This window comes from Lepidothrix coronata, unplaced genomic scaffold (assembly GCF_001604755.1).
Source record: "Lepidothrix coronata isolate B3197 unplaced genomic scaffold, Lepidothrix_coronata-1.0 Scaffold325, whole genome shotgun sequence".
Classification (NCBI taxonomy): domain Eukaryota; kingdom Metazoa; phylum Chordata; class Aves; order Passeriformes; family Pipridae; genus Lepidothrix; species Lepidothrix coronata.
Genome location: NW_016690505.1, coordinates 236,506 through 260,292, shown reverse-complemented (window position 1 = coordinate 260,292; position 23,787 = coordinate 236,506). Strand labels below are relative to the sequence as shown.

General features: G+C 40.3%; 1 protein-coding gene across 2 annotated transcripts in view; it reads right to left on the bottom strand.

Annotated features, from left to right (window-relative positions):
* Positions 1–23,695, bottom strand: part of GXYLT1 (glucoside xylosyltransferase 1) — a 36,420-nt gene extending 12,725 nt beyond the window's left edge. The window contains exons 1-2 of one of the 2 annotated variants that reach the window (XM_017838138.1): positions 22,888–23,695; positions 22,661–22,744 (exon numbers count right to left, since the gene is read on the bottom strand). In XM_017838138.1, coding sequence (XP_017693627.1) covers positions 22,661–22,743 — 83 coding nt within the window. In that variant the 5' untranslated portion in view covers position 22,744; positions 22,888–23,695. Of the gene's footprint in view, positions 1–7,721; positions 7,815–17,349; positions 17,550–22,660; positions 22,745–22,887 lie in introns of those variants that run through there. The other variant, XM_017838137.1, reaches the window with a different exon arrangement.
* Positions 23,696–23,787: the final 92 nt, after the last annotated feature.

The following is a 23,787-nucleotide window of genomic DNA, read 5'->3' as shown; positions in this document are numbered from 1 at the left end:
GCAGTTGAAACCCACAAGTAAGTACACTGCTACAGTGTGAACAAGCTGCAAGCAGCAGATTAGCCTCATCACTAATCCACTGACAAGGGAATTACAATAATTAAGCCCTGAAGTCATGAAAGCCTACAGTGATATTACAAGGTCATGTTATAAATAAGGGCAAAATGAACACAAACTGCACAGCTGCAAGCCAAGTTCCTGAACCACATGTAACACATGGCTTTCCATGAATAAGGCATGGCAAAGATTATGCCAAAGCAATTCTAAAATGTACTGAGATTCAAAGACTGTATTTTATTATTTCTACATCTAGTGACATCTGTGAATAAAAGAACATTTCAAACCACACAACAAAAAAATGACTGATTGTATTAAAATGCTTTTACAGTCGCTTTGTTCATACAATCTCTGCTATATGAATTTCTGACTCAATTTTTTAAATCTGTGCTTAAAAATAATTCTTAAAGGAAAAAAAAATTAGAAAGAACTAACAACAACTGAATTTCAGTGTGTACAACACGGGGAACAGCTGGACTCAAATCCATAAATTCACAACAAAGTTTTATCCCTGAAACAGATGGAGCAAGAAACTGTTGGAAAGAACAGGCCGCCATCCCCTCTGGAGACTGTCCATTACGAAGGGATTGAGACGTATTAGATCTCAGAAATATATTAAGGAAGAAGTTATGAGACTCCAGAATTGTGGTTCTTACTGCAGACTTTTAGTGAGAGGAGACATTTTTTAGTGATTATAAGTTGCATTTGACTTCCCTGCATAGAGACCACTAAAAACTAGAGCCTCCTTTTCAGTAACCAGGCCTCAGTGCTGCTCCTCTCCCTGCATATACACTTCCACTCCCAGAGGGAAAGCCTATCCTTCATCCAAAGACACTAACTACTTACTGCTAACCCTCACCTGGCTCAGCTGGGAGCGTCTTTCATCACTTTTTCCTCTTCCTGACACTAGAGGCAGCATAAAATGTAAATTGCCCAGCAGAGCTTATCAACTTGAGCTCTATAGTCTTACCTTTAATATGAACGTGTCCCACCCACAGAGACAATTATCAATCCTATGACTTGTCTCACTCCCTTCTTTAATATTATGTCTACATGGCTTTGGTCTTTCCCCTAATTCCTTTCAAAATTATCTGCCTTCAACTGCTCCCTTCTCTACTTCTCCTTTCTGAATTTTCCAGCCTCTGTAACCCTTCTCCCCATCTTTCTCCACTCCAGTTAGGCATGCAACTACCTCACCAGTAGCCTGGGAAAGGAGAAATATGCTCATTTAGACATCCCAGTGTCTGGTATGACCAAGTGACATAAGATCTTTTAGCAATAAAATTTTCTTAGCAGTTCAGTAGGTGACTTGACAATGAGCAAAATAAAATTTATTTTACAAGAACAGTAACTTTTCTGAACCTAAGCCAGTTTGGTATCAGAGTATCACAGCTCTGGTATGAACCCTTATTGAACCTCAAATACAGGTTCTGAAAGGGTCAAGACACTTTCAGAAGTGAGATACTTTCAAAAAAAATTGTTGAGAGGCAACCTGGAAAACACAAAAAATACAAATGTACATTTTTATATGCACATTTCTAATTACTAATAGCCTGTTCTTTTGGTATGGGAGAACTTAGTGGAGAAGTCAGAAGAAGCAATAGAGTGAAATACAAACTGTATTTTAGTAAGTATTTTGGATAGACTCACAAAGAAAACTTGACAGCCCTACTTCCTAGAGAAAAAAAAGATCTCCAGTAATGTGGGAGTCCTAGCTCCTGCAGGGAAAGAAAAACTTCTGGTAACTAAAATGCAAAAGAAAGAATGCAGCTGTAACCCAGTAGAAGATACTGATCTGGATGCCATGACAGGATTTCAGTCTCTAGGAACAAATAAGAGAACTTCATTTGTCTGAGGGTGCTAATTACACATGAGGGGTAGGGATAGTAAAAATAAATGAAATAAAGCACTTGAGACAGAGGTCCATACATACTCCCACGTGTTTAGAAAACATTTAAAACAATCTACTTGGACACCATATACTTTAAAACATGCTGCTCAGCAGCAGCATAAAGTGAGGTACAAGCCTTGCCCTGAAGTATTTCTGTGTCAAGTGTAGACCTTCATTCTATACTGATTAATTCTGCTGTGGTGTTAATAATCTCTGAGAGGAACATAGCTGGATATGCTCAATAAACTTGCTACAAGGTTTTCCAGAGCCTACCTGTCAAGACATTGCCTGCTATTTAAAGATGTTTACCATGATGCATTGTATATTAAATTAGCTTTTCTAGGTCAATTAAAATTATGAAGTTATACTTTGGTAGTAAGCTACAAAGGTATGTTTTGACAGGTTACTCTTCTAGAACCTTCACTGCATCCCAGCTGGACTTCTTGGAAAAAACAAACAACCCAAATTTTATTGTCACTAAATTTTATTGTCACTAAAATACCCACCAGCTCCACAAAAATCTTAGCTCTGTCCTCCAAACTCGACACAAGGTACCACAGTGGGAGTCACTTGCACTTGTTTAAGGTAGGGTTCTCCTATTCTCACATAACACACGAAGAATAGAGGTGAGAGGGTACCAAACCCTCAGGAACACCTTGTATACAACTGAATCTGATTTGTGATCATTAAGCCTATCCCAATCCCATTCTGCTTTAGTGAGGTCACAGTACATCACCTGCTTCTGCCGCATACATACACTGCTGCCTTCCAGGCTCCATACCTTCCAGGGCAGCCACATTGTTACAGCACGACCTGGGTACCTTCAAAGAAGTGTCAGTGCGAACAGGGCAATTTTTTCCCCTTTTCTTAAGCTACATTCAAGTATAGACACACTGTTATTATGTAAAGGCACAAAGTAGCCACAGTCCACCTTACTTCTTTGTTACAAACTTGGTGCACTAGGGTTCCTGTTTTCCTCATGTGCTGATGTACTACCAAGAACATTCTTAGGGGTCAACCTGAAGCTCCCTACACAAACACGGTGGTAATCAAGCTGTCCTCTCCTATTGCCTTAACATGTCTGAGGGAGCCAAGGAAGGAAAGGTGAGCATCCAGAGCAGAGTTGTATGAAGAACTGAAGCAATAAATTGACCTCAGTTGTCCATTTAAATTTTACTCTGGTCCATTCATTGAGGAGTTATCATTTTGAATCTAATTCCATGAGTTTTGAACTATGTAAAAATATTTCTCACTTTCTGAGAAAATTGCCATCATCCTAACTTGCACCGCTAGTTTTTATGTACCCCCACTGGGTTACATACCAGTAATACAAAACAGTAAGAATTATTTCGTAGGTTACACAAAACATTTTAAAAATTATTCTACATCAAGTTTTCCTACACTTGTTCTGAAAAAGCTACAGCAGCCTTGCTTTTCTTTGATCTTTTCTCTGAATCGTCTATAACATGTGATGTATCCAGTATTCAGCTTCCTAAACGAGGTCACTTAATAAAGTCTCTCAGTCCTTCCATAACACCATTAAACAATGTTTCCTTGATATTATAACCAAATGAACTAGGTTGTCAGGCTCAGCTGTGTTAAAGTTGTTTACACTTACTAAAAGAACAAACAGAAGCCTCCTGCAAATGCGTTTTCTTCTTCGGTATAAAGAGCCAATCACATTATCAGTGCAAATATTTTACCCATAGAGGTGTTTTCTACAATTAGCATGGAAGTAAGAAGGTAGCAAAGCCTACAGTGATTAAAATGCAGCTGTTAAACCATTCCCACACTTATTAGAAGTAGGATGAAGATAACTACCGACATTATCTGGAGTTTAAAGTGATGAAAATTCTAGTTTTTACTCAGCTTAACTTTCTACTACTGCGCTGAATTAAAAACGTCATAATCAGAGCTTATTTTGTAAAAGTATGCTAATGATACCACTGCATATGACATCCAAATGTAATCTATTCAATTGCCAACTCAGTAGATTAGGTTTGAAGCTACAATATATTAATAATTTTAAATTGACTAAAAGTCTGAAATCTTTTCCTCTAATGAGCTAGCTAGTTTAGAGAAGTCCCTTTTTTCAGAACTATCACAATTCATCTCACTATATCCACACCACAAGAACCTCAATATACTCAAAAATTAGTAAAACTTTCTTTTTTAGTAAGCAACACAAGTTAAAATCCACTTAGAGTCAACATGCAACAACTGAAATCAGGCTGGTCAGATAGCCATAGTAATAACCCTAAGAATTTCTTCTTAATCAGCCCCAGTAGGAAATAAGCAGCCATTCCAGCTAGATGACACTGAACACCTTGAAAAGTGAGATATGCATCATCTAGACCATGCAAAACTTGAGCCTGTTACCTTTATCAGCATTTTTAAAATTTTGATAAAATCCATACCACTGTACGTAAAAGCGATCTCATACTTCCTGCGCCAATGTGAGAGCTAACAAATACTCTGTGTGTCAGAAGCACAACACAAGACATTCTCTCTCAATAAAGCTGATAATCAGAATGGTGGTAAAAAATGTGGGGGAAGAATAGCTACAAAATTCTTCCCACATACAGAATAAGCAATTGATCTTATACTGATTAACTCAGAGACAAGATCCTTATTATCCATTATTACAATCAGCACCTGCGCAGAGCTCATTGATTTTAAATGAACTATCACATGAGTTATACTGAAGTCTATAAACACACCTCTCTCCTAAAAATTGTCCAGATTCCTCTATATGTCTCCAACACTTCTAGCATATGTACTTGAATCTTACAAATCCAAAAAACACTAGTTTTCACTTTATACACTTGGAGCTACTCAGAGCAAATAATGCAGCAAGCTGCATTTCAAAAATGTCTGTGCCAAGTTCTTTCTCTCATGGACTAACAAATCCCCGTGGTTCTGATATCCAGGAAAAAAAAAGCTCACTGGAATTTCAAATTAGAAACAGAGAGGTAACAAGCTAAGTTCTTTTTGACAAAAATGCTTAAAAATGAAAAAGCTGAAGGACTACCTCTCAACATATTAAGAACTTCATTGGAAAATGGAAAGGAGACATTCTAACACTGAGATAGATTTTATGACTGTACTATTGGCAAATATATTCTAGCTGTATGATCTGCTTTTCTCATTTGGTTAATTTATTGAAACAGCAAGAATAGAACATTAGAAACTCCATTCACAAACTGATTTATGATCTGGTTAAACAGTGCTGTTCTCTTCTCGTGGATTAAATCAGGCCAAATAGATTAAAGATATGTGCTAGTGCATTTCAGTGACCAGGCTCTGACATTTCTATTACAAGGAAATTCATTGGGATTCCCATTATCTTGTTAGCATGTTTATAAGCAGTGGAGTTAGCTATCCTAGATTTTGATCAGATATGTAACTCTCAGGTTTTTCTCATATCCCTCTCCCTATCGTAGTCTCTTCATAGTCCAGCTTTATTCTGTACCTCACTACAACAATCACACCTATGATGAACACAAAGGTTTAGTCAACCCAGGATGAAATTATTTGGAATAAAGACATTATTATGGTAGGACAATCATTTCATTTCAAAAGATACCCAATCTAGAACCAGAATGTTGACTCTTTACAGACAAAGCTTTCAAAGATTCTTCATGAAGAATCTTCTAGTGGCCCTACACATACAATCTCAGAAAAAAGAATGCTAGACTTCACTTGCTGTGGTTAATAAATTTGCATGCAAGTACGTTCATTCCTCTTCCTCCAAAAATCCTACAGCAAACCTGAGAACAACTACTAAGTATCACATTTGAAATACCTCTCAACTTCTCAGTGCACCTAGTACAATACACATTCTTCCTCTGAGAGTCAAACAAAACTCTTTCTCCTTCTCTCTGCCATCTTTCCTACTACTTCTCTTACACAAACTCACTGCATCTCTCCAACATCAACTGAACTCATTAAACAGAGTAAGAATAAGTTTGGGGTAAGCATGCTGGCCCACTCTGAAGTTAGAGCGTCTCACTGAGGAATTCAACAAGCACCAGAGTCAGCACAATATATGGGGATTAATTTAATAGTAATATATTGATAAAATAATCCAATTCAATCTGAAATTATTAATCTGAACACCACATCCCCTTTACTCATTTAAGTAGCTTTTTTTCTTTCAATTTCAAAATGAAATGTTGAACACAAAATTCTGCAAATATCAGGGGTTCGCCATAGCAATTGTTTCATCATGGAAGTGGACTCATCCAGTAATGTCATGTCAACGCATACTTTGACTTGTCTTCCCAGCCACACGTGGCATTCTTAATAGGAGAATACAAGTTACAACTTAAGGTATGTGTAAATAAACTGCATGGGGTTTTCCACTTCTGGTTCCAAGGTCCCACTTGCCTCAAGCCTGACAGAAAATCCAGAAAGGAAGTTTTCCACTATTTTAGTGCATTACATTGAATGTATTGTGGAGAGTTCATGGACATCATCATGGTCAATAGGTCAGAAGACAGCAAGGCCCTGTCCTCTTTCAGCAACAGACAAGAGTTAGACTGGCTCAGATGTCCAAGGATTAAATGAAGCTTACAATCACATCCTGTCCCTCCATTAAACATAAAATAAGCCCCAACATCCTCAACCACAACAGCACTGATATTTGTTTTACCCCACTATGCTAAACTTCATAAAGCCAGACTCCTAAAAGCTAACCTTTGAGGAAAAAAGAAGTTAATTAAGTCCATTCAGACAGTTAAATCTGCCTAACGAAGTCAGGTGAATCACTATGGATTGACACACTGGCTACCAAGGGCAGCGAGAAAAACTCAGCAGTCCCAAATTACAGGTACAGTTCACTAACAGACTAAAAGTCAATCTAAGAAATCTCTTTAAGGAACTTGGCAACTGATGATCTTAAAAAGCACTGACAACACACAAGCAGAGAAGAATATGGGAATAGGTGATCTAAAGTCTTTCCCACAATCAAAATTTTCAAAAACACATTAAGTCTTGTGAAGCTAAACTTTTTTCCCCTTTGCTTCCCCAGAAATATTCAAGCTTCATACTAAGAAGAAAAGGCAGATCTGCTAATCTTAAAGGATTATCAGCAAAATTTTAAATATAAGAAAAATTGACTTAAATTTTAGTTATACACTGAAGAGAGCTATGCAGGTTAGAGAATGTCAGGGAGCTTGTTTCTTTTCAAGTTACTTCTGTAATCTGGCAGCCTAAAGCATATGAACCATCAATCACATCAAGACATTTAAACTTATTTTCAAAGATGCAACTTTAAGGACACAGTCTATGCTTTAACATAATGTATCTTAAAGAACATTCTAAAATGTTGTTTCAGTGCTTTTGGATGAAGTACCCTCCTCAAATTCTATAAAACATGTAACTTAAAAAAAAAAAATCCGAATTTAACTACTAAGTGTATCTGCCAGTTTTTATTGCAAGTTACATCATGGGTATTACTGTGCAAGTTTTATTTTAGGAAAATAATTTATCATTAACTTTTCAGACTATATTCAGGCAGGTTTTTAATAGATGTTAGCAAGTTTCTGTTTAATGAAGCAACACAATTGAAAAAAAACTACTCTGTAGTAACACTTGGGTCTACAATTTTAAAACATAATGTACCAGGAAAAACCAAGCTAAAGGAAACCACAACATCAGCAGGTGAAATGAATGTGAAGCAATCAAAATATTTTGCTTTGTCATCTTGCTAAAAAGCAGCTACACCTGTCTGCAATCAAATAATAAAGTACTATTTAATAACAGATCCTACCTAAAAGCAGCTTCCCAAAAGCAGTTCATTCCACAAACATCAGAGGGCAGCATCCAATAGGAATTCCAGAAAGATACAGACAAATTCTTACACCTAACAGAATAAGACAAAAATAACCTATATAAATGTTACTGATTTTATGGCAAAGTTAAATGTATTATCTTCTAGTTCAAATACAACTTGAACAGCTAATTACTTGACAGAAAACTGGCTGTGCAATGCAACTTGAATACAATGGAGGAGGTATTAGGTGCCAACCAGGAGGATTTTTTAAGGAAGAATGGTCCCATCCTTTAGCCTTTCCTCTTCACATATTTTCACAGAGAAAAAAAGAGAGGGGCTGTGATTTTTGAGGGTCCTTCTCTGTTCTTGGCTTAAATTAAGTCCCATAGGTAACAAAGCAAATTGCAACACTTACTGCTAGAAAGAACTCCTTCACCTCTTCAATATCTTTGTCTACTCAAAGCAGAGGAGCAACTATATCTTTTCATTTTCAAAGTTACATATCCATTTAACACAATTCCTATTCATCCATGACTCTATTCAGTGCAAACCTGCAAGTTTGATTTTTAATAAAAAATAGGGCTTTGCAGCACCAAGGAATTCCACTGTTTCAGAACAAAAGGTTAATGCATTACAGAAATGATCACCACATTTGGCAAGTTTTTTCCTCCATACTAATAGCAAGACTAATAATTTATTGACTTGTGCTACACTAACAACTAAAAAAACATGTTTTACTAGTTCACCATTACATTTATGCAACAGCAATATAGGAAATATTTAAAAATAGAAACAGCAGCATATTGACAAAGGTTCTGGTGAGAAAATCAACATCAAGATTGCAGATCTGCAATGAGCAAGCAGAATATTGTAAAGCAAGGGATATACTCTTGTGTGCCCTTCTCTTCTCCCTGCTCTGGTGACACAAAGCCAGTAGTGCTTATTCTCCCTTGAAAGTTAATATCTGTGAATGAAAGACATGTGCAAGAAGAAAACCAACACAAAAGCTGCCAATGAAAAGGTATTTAAGGACTATAGCTCAGACCTCTTCTGGAAGTTGGTTTTGCAAGTTTGAAATGAATCAGCATCATCTTGGTAGCATCATCTGGAATCTTTAAAGGCCAATATTTTGCAAATAATGGCACCAGAAAATGGCAAGCTGTGTAATTTCTTCTTTTTATAACACATGAGAAAAACGACTTGATAAACACAGAGTTTCACAAAGCCTCATTATGTGTTCGGGGGGAGGTGCGATGCAGTTCTTTGGTAGAGATCACAGGAAATTCTTGTATTCTGTAGATACATGTTTTCAAGTAATTTTATGTCATGACTTAAGAACGCTCACCACAAATAAATAGTGAGGTACAAAAAATTAAAATAGAATGTGACTAAGATATCTGCATTCATCTTTACTAAAGTAAATGGTATAAAACCACAATGGCATACAACCACTCTGCTATATTCTTTCTTGTATCAATCTTTATGGCTTTTGAAGTTTTTTAAAAACTTCAAGGCACATTAGGACCTTGTACTTATCTGAAGAGCAATCTTTACAATCACTACTGTGTAGCTTTTTAAAGTAACTGTTCTCAATACTTTTAGGATACATTAATAGACAATCTCTCAAAAACAGTTTTCTGGTTTGGAAGATTATTGTCTTCTTAGAATCATAGAATCAGCTGGGTTGGAAGGGACCTTCGAGATCATCAAGTCCAACTCTTGATCCACTACCGCTGTGGTTACTAGACCATGGCACTAAGTGCCACATCCAGTCTCATCTTAAAAACCTCCAGGGACAGAGAATCCACTAGTTCCCTGGGCAGCCCATTCCAGTGTCTGACCACCCTCTCTGTAAAGAATTTCTTCCTAATATCTAACCTAAACCTCCCCTGGTAGAGTTTGAGACCATGCCCTCTTGTCTTGCTGATAGCTGCCTGGGAGAAGAGACCAACCCCCACCTGGCTACAACCTCCTTTCAGGGAGTTGTAGAGAGTGATGAGGTCTCCCCTGAGCCTCCTCTTCTCCAGGCTGAACAGCCTCAGCTCCTTCAGCCTCTCCTCATAGGACTTGTGTTTGAGTCCCTTCACCAGCCTTGTTGCTCTTCTCTGGACCTGCTCCAGCACCTCAACATCCTTCCTGAACTGAGGGGCCCAGAACTGGACACAGTACTCCAGGGGTGGCCTCACCAGCGCTGAGTACAGGGGAAGAATCACTTCCCTGGTCCTGCTGGCCACACTCTTCCTGATCCAGGCCAGGATGCCATTGGCCTTCTTGGCCACCTGGGCACACTGCTGGCTCATGTTCAACTTCCTGTCAATCCAAACTCCCAGGTCCCTTTCTGTCTGGCTGCTCTCCAGCCACTCTGTCCCCAGCCTGTAGTGCTGCATGGGGTTGTTGTGGCCAAAGTGCAGGACCTGGCACTTGGCCTTGTTGAACCTCACTCTGTTGGAATCAGCCCAACTCTCCAGCCTGTCCAGGTCCCTCTGCAGAGCCCTCCTGTCTTCCAGCTGATCGACACTTCCCCCCTAGCTTAGTGTCATCTGCAAATTTGCTGATGATGGACTCAATCCCCTCATCTAAATCATCAATGAAGATATTAAATAGAACTGGGCCCAACACTGATCCCTGGGGGACACCACCAGTAACCGGCCGCCAACTGGATGCAGCACCGTTCACCACCACTCTCTGGGCCCAGCCCTCCGGCCAGTTCCTAACCCAGCAGAGTGCCCCTGTCCAAGTCGTGGGCTGCCAGCTTTTCCAGGAGTGTGCTGTGGGAGATGGTGACAAAGGCCTTGCTGAAGTCCAGGTAGACACATCCACAGCTTTCCCCTCATCCACCAGGCGGGTCACCTGATCATAAAAGGAGATCAGGTTGGTCAGACAGGACCTGCCCTTCCTAAACCCGTGCTGGCTGGGTCTGATCCCCTGTCTTATTATTACAGGGTATTCCTCTTCCAGTTGTCAACAACAGTTTTCTTAGCTGTCTTGAGCTATTATCCTATCCAAACTACCAAGGCAAGAGACAGGGTTGAAGTAATGCCTAAGTCATTTTTCTGACACATCAGGCCTCTCCAATATTCTGTTCAGCACAACAACATTATCAGCATGGGATTCGAGTCATAAATTTCACATTTAAAACCAAAACATTACTAAGATATGTATGTTTGTAACTTACTTCATGTTAGACTAAGATTATTTTCCTTTCAACAGAAGTCTCTCTCAGTTGACCATAGGTTTTTGCATACAAAGGATTAAGAGACTGGAATCACTGGACAGCATTTTCTTCTTGTTATTCACAATAAGATCATTTCAAATGCAATTCATGAAGATATTTTCTTATTTTTAATAAAATCTGAGGAAAGCTTAGACTACAAACAATTACTTTACAAAGCTAGGGAGATGCATTATATCTGTTCATCAAACAGGCACAGTCATTGTCACTTCAGCAAGGTTACTAACTAGTCACACAGGAATGGTCACTTTCACCACTAGGGAGGGATATTTTGTTCTCATCTATTATAGTTATGTCATTAAAGGACAGTCTCCACAAAGAGAAAGCAGAAAATAATGTCAGGTGAATGAAACACAGCAATCTAACCCAGGTACATGGAGCACCCTGACCCAGCCCCAGTTCAGGGGAGCATGAACCCATGCCCAGTGAGCCCATGAACCAGGCAGAAGTTCCACCAGATGAGACAACAGGAAAGACTCTCCAGAGCACCTCACCAACTGCCTAATGGGAGTACAGCCTGCAGGGGTGTGGGGCTCACTGTGGGTTCAAGGTGAACTAGGGAGGAATGAGAACACAAAAAACAGTGAGAAAATAAGAGGGTCCAGTCACATGTGAACAGGTTGCCAGTCAATATGATTGGCCATGTTGTGTGCCTGATCACCAGCCTTCTTATTAAACTCAGTTTCTGTTTTCCTGGGTGACAGGAGTGGCTCTGTTCCATGTGCATGTACACAGGTCAAAGTGTCCACAAATGAAAAGATGGCCAGAGATCATAGGGGCCAACAAGCCTGCAGTGCCAGGAACTGGAGAGACATGTGTGCAAGTAGCATGTAGGTTTGTGCTCGCTGGTGCATGTAACCACTAGCAACCAGAGAAGCCTACCAGTAGAGCAAGAGGCTTGGGAGACAGCTATCAGATGGGCCATAAGACTGGGGCCAGGCTCTGCAGAGAACAGAGGGTCTGAGCTACTGAAAGAACCTCTCTCTTACACAGCCACAAGAGATTAGGGTCTGAGGGATGGCTACTGGAAGTACCAGAAGGTCTAAGCCAGCCACCTGGGGTTTGAGGATTGGCTAAGTTTAAGGCTATAGGTCAGGGCCAGCTATCTGAAAGACCCCTTTGCATGAGGCAATCCTGTGGCCAGCTGCCACAAGGCTAAAGACAGTAACTGGAAAGATCCATAGTGGATTCATCTTTACATGTGTGTGCACATCCAAAAGGATGTGAGTACCAGCAACTGAATTGGGTCTGCAAGGCTCACAGGTTTGCACACCCAGGTTAGCAACAGTGGAAAAGAGAGGACCAGGAGGCAGTTCCTGAATAGAATGAGTGTCTAAGATCAGTTACTGGAGGGATTCACATTATAAACCTTAATATATTTTTCACCAAAGCCTTTCACCCTCATCAGCCAGAGAAGGGAACAGGATCAGGACTTGTCTTGTGTAAGTGCTGTTTTCTCTGCACTGATCTCTGTGGCCAACCATGTGTGTATGCACTAAGAGCATATGTTCCTATTAAGAATAAATGCTCGGCTGGCTGGACCCAGGAATATAGAAATGCAGCAGCCTTGCCTCCATCACACTACTGAAGTGGACAACTCCTAACATCTACCATTGTCAAAAATATAAAAATGAAGAAATATGAAGTTTCAAAAATCACTGGTGTCACAGACATTGATCTGTTTGTCAATTCAAGGTACCTCTCCTTTAAGAAACGAGGCATTTCATAACTGCCTTTATCAGGTAATTTAGCTTCAACATCACTGGATAGTAAAAATTTTACCACTGCAGACATAGAAAAGGTGTCTGTATTGTGATTTGAAAACTTTTCAGAATTAAAGGAAAATTTTAAATTATTGTGCAAAATACATAGCAATGCACAAGTTGCAGTCATGAAGACTGAGGCCCTGTGCTCAGGTGAGTCAAGTTTTAACCATAAGGAATTCCACAACAATCAGCAGTAATCTCTTAATGAAGATCACAGTTTAAAGAATACTTTTTAATCCATGTGGCATCTTTTATACCACTGTAACTTCACAGCAAATTTAGCAGAATGTCCAAATGGTGAGGGTTGCAGCCATGAATACTGTGTTCTTGTCAGTACTGCATTAACAACCCAGGTCTGATCAACTGCATGAATCAATCAAGAGAGACAGCCTAGTGTCTTTCCTATGGCATAAGCCACAACATGCAGCAAAACAGGTAAGCAGCATTTTTTAGTTCCTTCCTGTTCATAATCACTCAGGAATAAAAATTTGAGATGATGAAATGATCAATGCAACTCCCAAATACACTGAGAATTTCTGATTCTTCTCAATAGCTTTTCCTGAACATTTGCAGCAATATCACAAATTTGTCATGACATACTTTGTCATACTTACACAGGAGACAGTAAAAGCAATGTTAGATGTCTGACAGATGCCAAACTTTTTTACTGGAAAAATCTCAATAATGTTTCATTAATTTAAAATATTTCTATGTAAAATAACATTTGCTAGTCAACTGCTTGACAAATTCAGCAGATTTTTAAAATGAATTTTCAATTTAAAAGGATGAAACACTCAATGATTTGAAGTTTAACTCATATTTTGCAATTCTTATACAGCTTCTGGATCAATTTCTCAAGAATAGCTGAGAAGCAGACTGGTGAAACTGCTGGTTAAGCTCTGATAGAGACAAAACCAGCTCTGTACAGGCCAAGGAAAGAACCAACTACCTGTCACAGCCACTCTCCTCTGCTAAGCTCACGGATATACTTCCTACACTTTTTCATGCACTATAATCCACTTAACTCTCCCCTTGCCAGGATAGTTAAGAGAGCAAGAGACTGATACAGTCAGATATCTGTGTCACACACAGCAAAACAGTGTGGCCAGCTGCAAAAATGCTAAATTACAGCACAATGGAAAAATGTTTCATTTGAATAGAGTCAAATTCATTGACCTCACTAACATCACAGAACTGACAACAGATTGATTCTTTCTCTATTTCTCAGACTTGCCAATAGAATAGCACTTTTTTGGCCCTGAATAGATGAATATTATCTGCCTAACTGAAGTGGCAATATTGATAAAATTAACTGAAGGTTCACTTCTCAGTCTGCTAATTAACTCATCTGAAAGCATGTGGAAAAAGACTGACTTGAATGGATACTCCACAGACAGCGGATTACAGCACTATTTAATAACATACTGTAGCAAGTATATGCTTATGTACTCTGGTTTTGATTTTTTTTTAATTTCATTTCATTTTTTTTCTTAGCCACCTTCTTCATCCATAAATCATACTAGCAAAGAAAAAAAGGCTGACTACATATACTGCCTTTTGATTGATTTTGTATTTTCTGAAAGTAGAAACATCAATATGCTTTCATTTTTTTCAAGTTCAGATCCACTGCTCACTTAGCTATTATTTATGAGAGTACTGACTATTCATTACTCCTTTTCTCACTAAAATGAATAATCAATAGGACAATTTACCTTCACTGCACAGCTAAAACCCAACCTTAATTTAGTTATTAAATTCTTAAAAGGTTTTTCAGCTGTTTAGACCAAGTTTCAAGATATAAGCCTTTAGTTTTCAGTTCTCTTGTTCCTCAGGCTAGATTAGCATTTGAAACAAACAACTCCTTAACAAACTGATTACCCAAAAAGTTCCCCTGAATTATTATACTTATTGGAGGATCGTGCCTCAAGCTGTAATTCTAGTTTCAATATGGTATTTCCTTTTCAATTATCTTCTACTTAAATGTGTCATCACTATTGCTAAATTCTTCCAGGTATAGTATTCCAAAGCCTTATTCAAAGCTTGCAGTTTTCATGTTTGCATGTTCTGAAAACTGACAGAAAATTCAACTTCCCCATCCCAGAGCATGATCGAGTTCTTTCTGCCCTTATGGGACATACTAAACCAGATTATTCAGAAAAAGAAAACCCTTCTTGGCTAAAGAGAAGAGAAAAACACTGCTGAGTGCATAAATGCCTTCAGATGACAGACTTGCTTTGCTGAAGTGTATTTTAAAGCTGTCAGAGAAAACAGCTGAAGAAATCCATTTATGAAAGTTACTATTAATGTATATAAAACATTAAACTTTAAGAAGGATTAGAAGGTTATCTGAACACATTTTTTCTATAAGGTTATGGACCCTTCAGGATATTACACAATCACAAGATAGTTAGAAGTGGGCATATAACAGCCATGTGGCCGTTGTGCTCAGTCTCCACTGAAGGAACAGCTGAAGCATAAAAACTGAAAGACACCAATATATTCACTAAGATGTGCATGTATCACTTACACAAGTGAACGTAATGCAGTTTTAATACTTTAGAATAACTGAAACATGCATCTAAGGGAATATTCAGTGGGCTATTTCTTAACTGTCACAGGACAGAATTTTTCCTTAAACAAAAGCCTTTAAGGGACTGTTCTAAGGGACTGACTCGCCACTAGATTTTGCACACACTGTTTGCACAAACTGCATGTTTCAATAACTTACAACAGGGGATGTTCTTCCTGAGCCTTCAGTTTGACAGCAGTCTACAGGCAAAGAAATCCCACAGAGGTGACAACAGACACTGATTTTGCAAGGAGATATGCCTCCATGACACTACACACAGGAATTATTTGTGGCACTTGAGACCTTTAGAAAAGAACTTTCTGAGTTTGTAAAACTTTTCTACTTTGCAACACAGGGCAGATTTATATCTCATCTGACATCACTCCAGAAAAAAGCTTCTTGCACATTGCTGGGGTTCTTCCCTACTCATATCTTTGATTTAAAAACTACACTTCGGTATAAATACTGAAAGAGTACAGCTTTTAAAATGAACTTGGTTCTTCTTTTGCTAACCAGGAGCATGATGCACTTGAAAGTCATTTCAATGTTCAGTAAAATTATTTAGATTATCATCTTTTATTGACTTAATACAATTTTTCTTCGTGTAAACTGCATGTTTTCCTTAGTAAAACAAATATCATACATACGTTTTTCCTTACATTTCTATTAAAAAATGATTTATTAAACCAATAAAATCTTATATAAAACTGTTAAAGGTAACTCTTTTATTTCAGTTAGTGTTCCTCAGAACCAGTAGATTTCAACTGTTCATGAGTTTTTAATCATGAACTAGAAATGAGAAACAATCATCCTCACTTTTTTTCAAGTCATAATCTGTATTAATTTGAACTAAAGCAAAAGCACAGGGAAAAAAGTTCTCTGAAGTAGTTACACCAGTCAAAAGCTGGGTTTCACGTTTCAGCTGACTCCACCCCTAGTAACTAAGAATGCTGTTTCATAGTATTTTAAGATTATTAAGTCACAGCTTGTCATCCTACCATCCTCCATAGTTCCTTTGCACCCGCGCTGACACTTTCATAATTACATGATGAAGCAATTCAAAGCGCTGAGCTGGCAAAAAACTAGATGGTTTTCAGGCCGGTCAACATGCCAGATCAACTCATTTGTGTGCTCAGACAAGCAAAAGCAGTGTAAGTAGTGGGGGACGCCAGAGCTTGTGCAGCATTAGGAAGAAGTGACCATCTCCAAACCATTAAACTCACATTCTTTTAAATTGCTTTAGAATCTTAGCAGAGCTAGAGGTAGGCTGGCCCAGAAAGGTCTGGCCTGAACTTCTCCTCCAGTTTCAGTAACAGATTCCTTGTCACTTCTCTTTTCCTGGCATTAGGATTCCCATTGCCACTAGGGAACAGTATTAGGAAAATAAAACCTAAAGGAAAACTACTAATTTTCATTCCATAATCTCACTCACTGCTTGACCACATAAAAATTTCTGGTGATAGGAGGCAGGCAACAGAACAATGTGACTCTGCAGAGTGCGAGATGCTCACACATCCCTTTATCTGCAGAACTGAACTCGCCAGTCTCTGTGAGAAGACTGGCTGTATTAAGGTATCCCATAAAAAGTTTTGCTTCAATGAAGTTATATTTGATAACTCTACAGTTACCAAATTTCAGAGTTGAACGAGCACCCTGAAATTTTCTTCGCTTGGAAAAAAGAAATGCACCCTCCCGCCCTGTCCTACCAGGAGCGGCCAGGGACGCGCTCTGAGCCGCGGGGACGCGCACGGGGGCGGCATTGGCCGACGGCAACGCCACTTCGGAAAGTTCGCCTGGTCTGTTCCAGGCTTCTCCAGCCGCTGTTCTCCGGTGTCCGGCCCGCGGGGCGCCGAGAGGGAGCGCACGGAGACACCGCCGCCCGCCCCGCCAGAGCGCCTCCCAGGCCCCGGCCCCGGACAGCCCGGGGCGCCGCGGCCCCGCTCCGCCCGCGGCAGGGACGGCGCCCGGCGCTACCGCCTCCCGGCCCGCCCCGCAGGAATCCGGGGGGAACCACCGCCCGTGCCTCCCCCGCCCGGCCCCGGCCCCCGCGCCCGGTACCTTCGGGCCCCCGCTTCGCCCCGGCCCGCGCTCCCCGCCTGCCGCCGGACGCCGGGCGCGGCGGGGTCTCGGGCCTGCCGCTCCCGGCCGCCGCCGCCGGGCTCCTGCTCCAGCGAGAGGGCGAGCTGGCTGAGGCCGTAGAGCAGCGAGCAGACGCCGCAGCCCAGACACAGCAGCGCCACCCGCGCGAGCCGCCGCATCCTCCGCCCGCCCGGCCCCGGCAGCGCCGCGCGGGCCGCGGCTCCTCCGGCAGCGCGAGCGCGACGGGCGCGGCGGCGGCGCGCGGGGGGCGGGGCGGGACCGGCGGGGGCGGGGCCGGAGCCGGTCGGTCCGCGGGGCGGGGCCGTCGTGGCGGCCGCAGTTCGATTGTCCCGAAAGTAAAAAAAGCCTCTTCCTCTTCTTCCCCTGCCACCGCGGCCCCGCGCTCAGCCTGGGCTCGCCCCCGTTCAGGTCTCCGGAACACGTCCCTGGGCGGGAGTCGAGAGAAGAAACGTCCCAGGCAGAGACAGCGGCAGCGCTGACGTACCAGAAGCCCGCAGGGACAGCGCACAGGCTCCTGTCTCGCCGTGTCTTCGTGAAGGGCGAAAGTGGGGCTAAAGTCCCCTCAAAATGACACTCTTTTCCCCTATGCTCAGTGTTTCTGTTGCGATAACTTCGATTTTCCTGTATAAAAGCTTCACAGATGTCTCTCCACAAGGATATTCTATAAGTACAAACAGCTAAAGGGAGGGTGCCAAAAGGATGGAGCCAGCCTCTTCTTGATGGTGCCAAGCAATAGGACAAAAGACTACAGGCAGAAACTGATGCACAGGAAGTTCCATCTGAACATCAGGAAGAACTTATTTACCATGCAGGTGACCGCACAGTGGAACAGGTTGCCCAGAGAGGTTGTGGAGTCTCCCTCATTGGAGATACTCAAGAACCATCTGGACGAAATCGTGTGCCATGTGCTCTAGGCAGCCGTAGTTACACAAGTGTCCTTTCTCCTTGTACAGAAACAATAAGAGCATGCAAATCACTTTGGACTTCAGTGTCCTTCCCTCCTCTGGCCTTGGTACAGTACTCTGGCCCGGGGAGCACGTGGGTGCTGCTGGGCCAGGAGGATGCTGGGCTGGAGAAGGTTGGTGAACTGAGCCTGCAGGATTTGTTTGTGGTCACTAGCAAACAGAAAGTTATTTTGGCTCACCAAGTCATGCTTGTGGACAACAAGATATAGGTCTGGGAAGTGGCAGAAGAAATAATAACTATACATCCTGCTAGACAGGGGGAATATTGGTTGGGTTTCAGCTGAATCCAGTACAGTAGTGCATCTCCCCTCACAGGCTCAGACCACTGAGCAAAGACCTTACAGCCTAACTAACCTATACTATTGCCAAGGTAAGTATTTTAGAGTCATCACTCAGTGCTGCTCCCTCAGCTTTCAGGTTTAAAAAGAATACAAGTTTGGAATAATTCTGCTTCCTTCTTTGTCCTCACAGTGCATTTGGCTCACATTTTCTCTATGGACTGAAAACAGCCTTTTTTTAAAATAAGTGATGATATCCCCATTTAACTGCATGAATTCAGGACCCTGAATTTTAAGAAAAATGCCAACATGATTTACAATAAAGCATAAAAAAATAGTTCTGTTATAGATTGTGTGGCCTAAGGGTGAATGTCATACGTGAATGCCCATAAAACCTCAGCCATAGCTTACTGCTGCTCTTGGCTGTGCTTAAAAGAAGGGAGAAAAAAGAATGCCAGCTGGCAACTCTGGTAGTTGGAAGAGAAGCAACACCAAAATTGTTCTGCCAAAATTATTCATTACCTCTTTCTCAAAATAAAAGAAGAAATGAGGACAAAAGGTAGCCCTCAGAAAATACTGGATACTCAACTCTGTTTGCAGTGCAGATACCAGGATGATTACTAATAGATACAACCAGGGAAGTTGGGACTGAGAAAAGAAGTAGAATTCAAGAGAAGTAAGGAACTAGGGGGCACGGGGATGATGAGAATTCAGCACCAAAGATGGCGAGGTAGAGATGGGAGTCAGAGATGAAATGGGGAAGTATTCACGAAAAGAACTCTTTCTAGAGTTTGTTTAATGAAATAAGGGAAATTTATATCAGTGAGATCCATGTGCTGGCTTCCACTAGAGAAAGAACCAGCTCCGAAAGTCCCACTCAAAGTCTTAGCTGGGCTTTCTGCCCCTCTGCTCTGTGTTCCTCATGGCTTTCTACCACAACTTGCCATTCAGCTTCCCTGATTTTGTGTTTGCACTCAAAATCTGGCTCATTGTTCTCATTGCATATCTACCTGCTGAATTTGTGCACTGTCCCACTTCACAGTCCTTTACATACACTACCAAGTCCATATGCCAGGGAATGAGTTATACAGAGAGTCAAAGTGGAGAGATACAACCCACTGTTTACTGACAGCAAGCTTAAAAGCAGAGACCAGTTAGTCCCTACTGAGGTGTTACACTTGCCTTTTTTATGGAAGAGTGTTCCAGCCAGGGAAACTGAGGTCTGAAAGGTCTTATAAAGGCACAAAGAATGAACGTGGCAAATGGGTAGCAATAATGCTCTCATGCTTCAGAAGAAGAAAGTATACTCTTGGATGAGAAAAGAAGAAATAAGGAGTGCTAAAGAGAGGCAACACAGGGAGAATTTTTTAATTGTTATTATCAATCATGTCATTACCGAAATAGGAATTTCCAGGATTCTCTTCATTCAATGCTGTCCAATAATACATTAATAATTTATCAGTGGGAATGTATCTGCAGTGCTCTAAAAATATAATTAAGGTAAGGTCAGAGAGAAAGTTAGTATCTTGTGTTAAGCTCTGTCATGCTACTGGGAAGCAAAAAACAGCTAAACTTGCATGCACACAAGTCTTTTTTCACACTGCAAAATCTGTCCATTTAATCAGTTGGTGTGATAAAATGCTTCTAACTACAAACTCAGACCTCTGAGTAAGGAAGATAAGCAAAAGTGACTGAAATGCTGTACCTAGGTAGTATCACTGAGAAAAAAAGTCAGGTATATAATTACCTCATTCCACCTATAAATTCTTTAAAGATTAATAATTATGTATCTTTATTACTCACCATGAATAGTTAATGAACAATATGTAATATATTAAGCTATAACATTTGTTAATCTTTAGTAACTCAAAACATGAAGAGGTATAATCAGGTGTAAGATTCTCTCCTTTTAATAACAATTTTAAATCTTTAAATTCTCTCTTGACTGGAATTTAGTTACTTAGCTGTGGTAACTTTTGTATATTTAGAATTCAATCCTATTTACTACATTCAGAAATTAGTTGAAATTCAGAAAACAGCAAACTTATTAAACTACTGGAGCTATATAATCAATTTTTTAAAAGAATCAGCATCTTATACTTCTGCAAGCATGTTCAAGGGTCAGAAGGGCAGTTACTGTGTGCCAGAAAAGGAAAACAACATTCTAAAAACTCATTAGATCAAGATATAAATCAGATCAACTTAATTAAAAAACCCAGTCCTAATCAGACGCATCTGTATCATTCCCCCTGGTTTTGTTCTTTCAGGAAGTTAAACTATTAGCTAAGCTGCAGAGCAATAAGATTTTCTGCTGACAGCTTTGTGTCAATGCTGCCTCATGCAGACCAGTTAAGAGTTTTTCAAAGGCAGCAACACTTTCTTTGATGTTCATGTGCCCTTTCATACAAGCTGCAGTGTCAACACTCGGCTGTGATAGATTGTGAGGTTGGCTAAGTAAGAAGAAACTGCTCTGCTGCCATGTGTTGTACATATGGTATCATCGGACTTCTTGGGACAATGACCCTTTTCTGTTGCTGCCAGATATCATTGGTTTTTAATTCCCTGTTACGTTTTAAGAAAAAGACTTAGCTTGGTACCACTGCCTTCCATTCTTACTGCATCTACTCTTCAAATTTCCCAATGTATAAAATTGCCCACAATGTATAAAAATATTGATAAAAATTCTCAAAATCAAAGACAACTGTCAGTCATTCAGTAAGGAGGTGTTTTGGAAAGGGATCAGTCAGTCAAACCACGTGAAGAGTTGACTGACTTTGTCAATTATTTTGCCTTTTTATTTTGTTCATCTGCACACTTTTTTGCTCCCTAGTCCTCTTCAAGCAGGGTGTAACACTGTAAACCAATGTGAGACAACATCAAGAATGGAGAAATACAGTCCTAATGTTTGTCTGTCCACATAATTTTCTCTAAGGGTTGCTTTAGTTCTGTAGTTGCTAATTAAACAAACAAACAAACAAACAAACCAGATCAGAGCAACCAAATGCAGTAGTTGTTCAATGCATTTAGTGCTTGAATTATAATGAAGAGATAAAACACTAATATTGTCTTTTGTACTGACTACTTCTTTTAAAACTGAATAGAACAGCCACATCACAGACTACTGCCTAAGGTACCAGCATCCTTATACTTGGCTAACAGCCTTGGTCATGCCTGAAGTTCATGGAATTACTCGGGGCAAGCAGTCAACCTGCCTTGCAGTGCCCTGTGCAACACCCTGGGCTGTGCAGACACTACACTGATTTATCCAAGGTGTCAATAGAATCATGTTTTCAGCCCATTCCACTGCATGAGTGGCAGCAGAGCCAGCAAGTAGTTGGAATATTGTGTTGTGCTGAACTTTGAGCCTGAAATAACCAAAATAACTTGAAGTGCTGCTGAGTCATGGTTGCACTTACGCATTATTCAGCCTTCCTTTACCCATCTTTTATCTGTAACTTTAGAAATTTTTTTTTTTACTATTTTATTTTTTTTCAAGACAAGAAAGGGTAAAATAAAATCAGATGCTGTCCTAAGCTATCTCCAAGCACCAGGCCCATATCTGTGTGGGAATGCTGTGATCTCCCATGGTTGCCAAAACATTTGTGTGGAATTTAAGAAATTTTTTTTTGATCTTCAGATCCATAGTTGTGTAGCAGTCTTGTTAAATAGTCAGCAATGGAAAGAAATTAGTAAAAGGGTGATAGAAGGGCTTTAGAACTTGATCTCCTCTTTTGAATCCCTTCTGTTCTTTTAAAATTAATGAGTAAGACTAAATTAGACCCCTTTAACTAGTGACAATAGCCTCATTCTGGTATCTGATGCCAATTTAGGCAGTACTTCTGCAGTACCAAACTTGGTAATTATGCCAACAGTCTCCTAACACTTGCTGCTTGCACTTGGGGATCTATGCCCAACACTGGCAGGGTGACATTAAAAGCATTCTGCACCTGAGGAGGTATCAGCCTCACACGCTGCCTCTCTGGAGTGGGGATGAATTCCCATACTCATGGCCAGCACTGTACTTACCTGCTGCACAAATGCGAAACTCTGACAATCTGAACAAGGGAATGAGCTTCATTTAAGAATGCCTTGTAGAACCTCTGTGTCATGCTGCAAAGCAACACAAATGACAATTCAGAGAACTGAACACAGGAACTGTGTGTAGCTTGAAGATAAATTGGCAGAATCCACATAGACCACAGTTTTATAGTCGGCTTCAGTAACAGAGTAGCTGTATATACAAAGTTTCTTACCTCAGCTGTTACTTTAATTTGCAAGCATGGATACTTCCATAATTTCTTGCCTCAGAAGCAGTACTTCCAGGAACATCTCAACTTCCATCATAGCCAAAAGCCAAAATGCCTTATCTCTGCCATAAATTAGTAGAGGCCTCTTGGCAACTTGAGATCAAATTCCCCAAGTCTTCTGTTTATCCCCAAATTGCCCACTTGTATTTTTTGCACCTCCTAGACAGTACAAATAACATATTCAGAGATGGGTTCTGAACAATTTAATAACTTTATTTACCATTTTATTTATCATAGCACACCCTAAGCACTGTCAGTCAAGATTTTAACATAGTGCACCTACAGTAGTTTTCACAAAAAATACTGTCTTATCAGATTCTTCACAAGCAAGAAGTATTTACTCCTGGGGGAAGCATTTCAGTGTGTCACTATTCTAGGCATCAAACACCTTTTGATGCTCATTTGAAACCAACTGTATGTCATCGATGTGAAATAACTATAGGCATGTTAATTTTTAAACAAGTCCACTATCATTAATTGTTTAACATTTAATACAGAAAAAATTTATCTTTGCACTGAGATTCCTACTGTTTCTTTTTTTCCAGACGTTTCCCCTCAGCCGTCCTGCCACACTTTCAGCATTCTAAATTAATAATGTCTTTTAACTGAAGTAGGAAGAAGTCAGTTGAAGGCAGTCTCCCAATGGGTTACTACACACTTGACTAAATGTAATGTATTGTCATCTTTACTTAAAGGAATGCTTAACTGGAATTGAACATAGTTTATCAGACAGAAAATCTGTAGCATCTCGTGATGCAAACTGTACTTTCAGACTGCTACACTGAGACCTTTTAAGTGTAGACCAATACACTACGTTTTTCTTGGAGTATCTTTATATTTTTTATA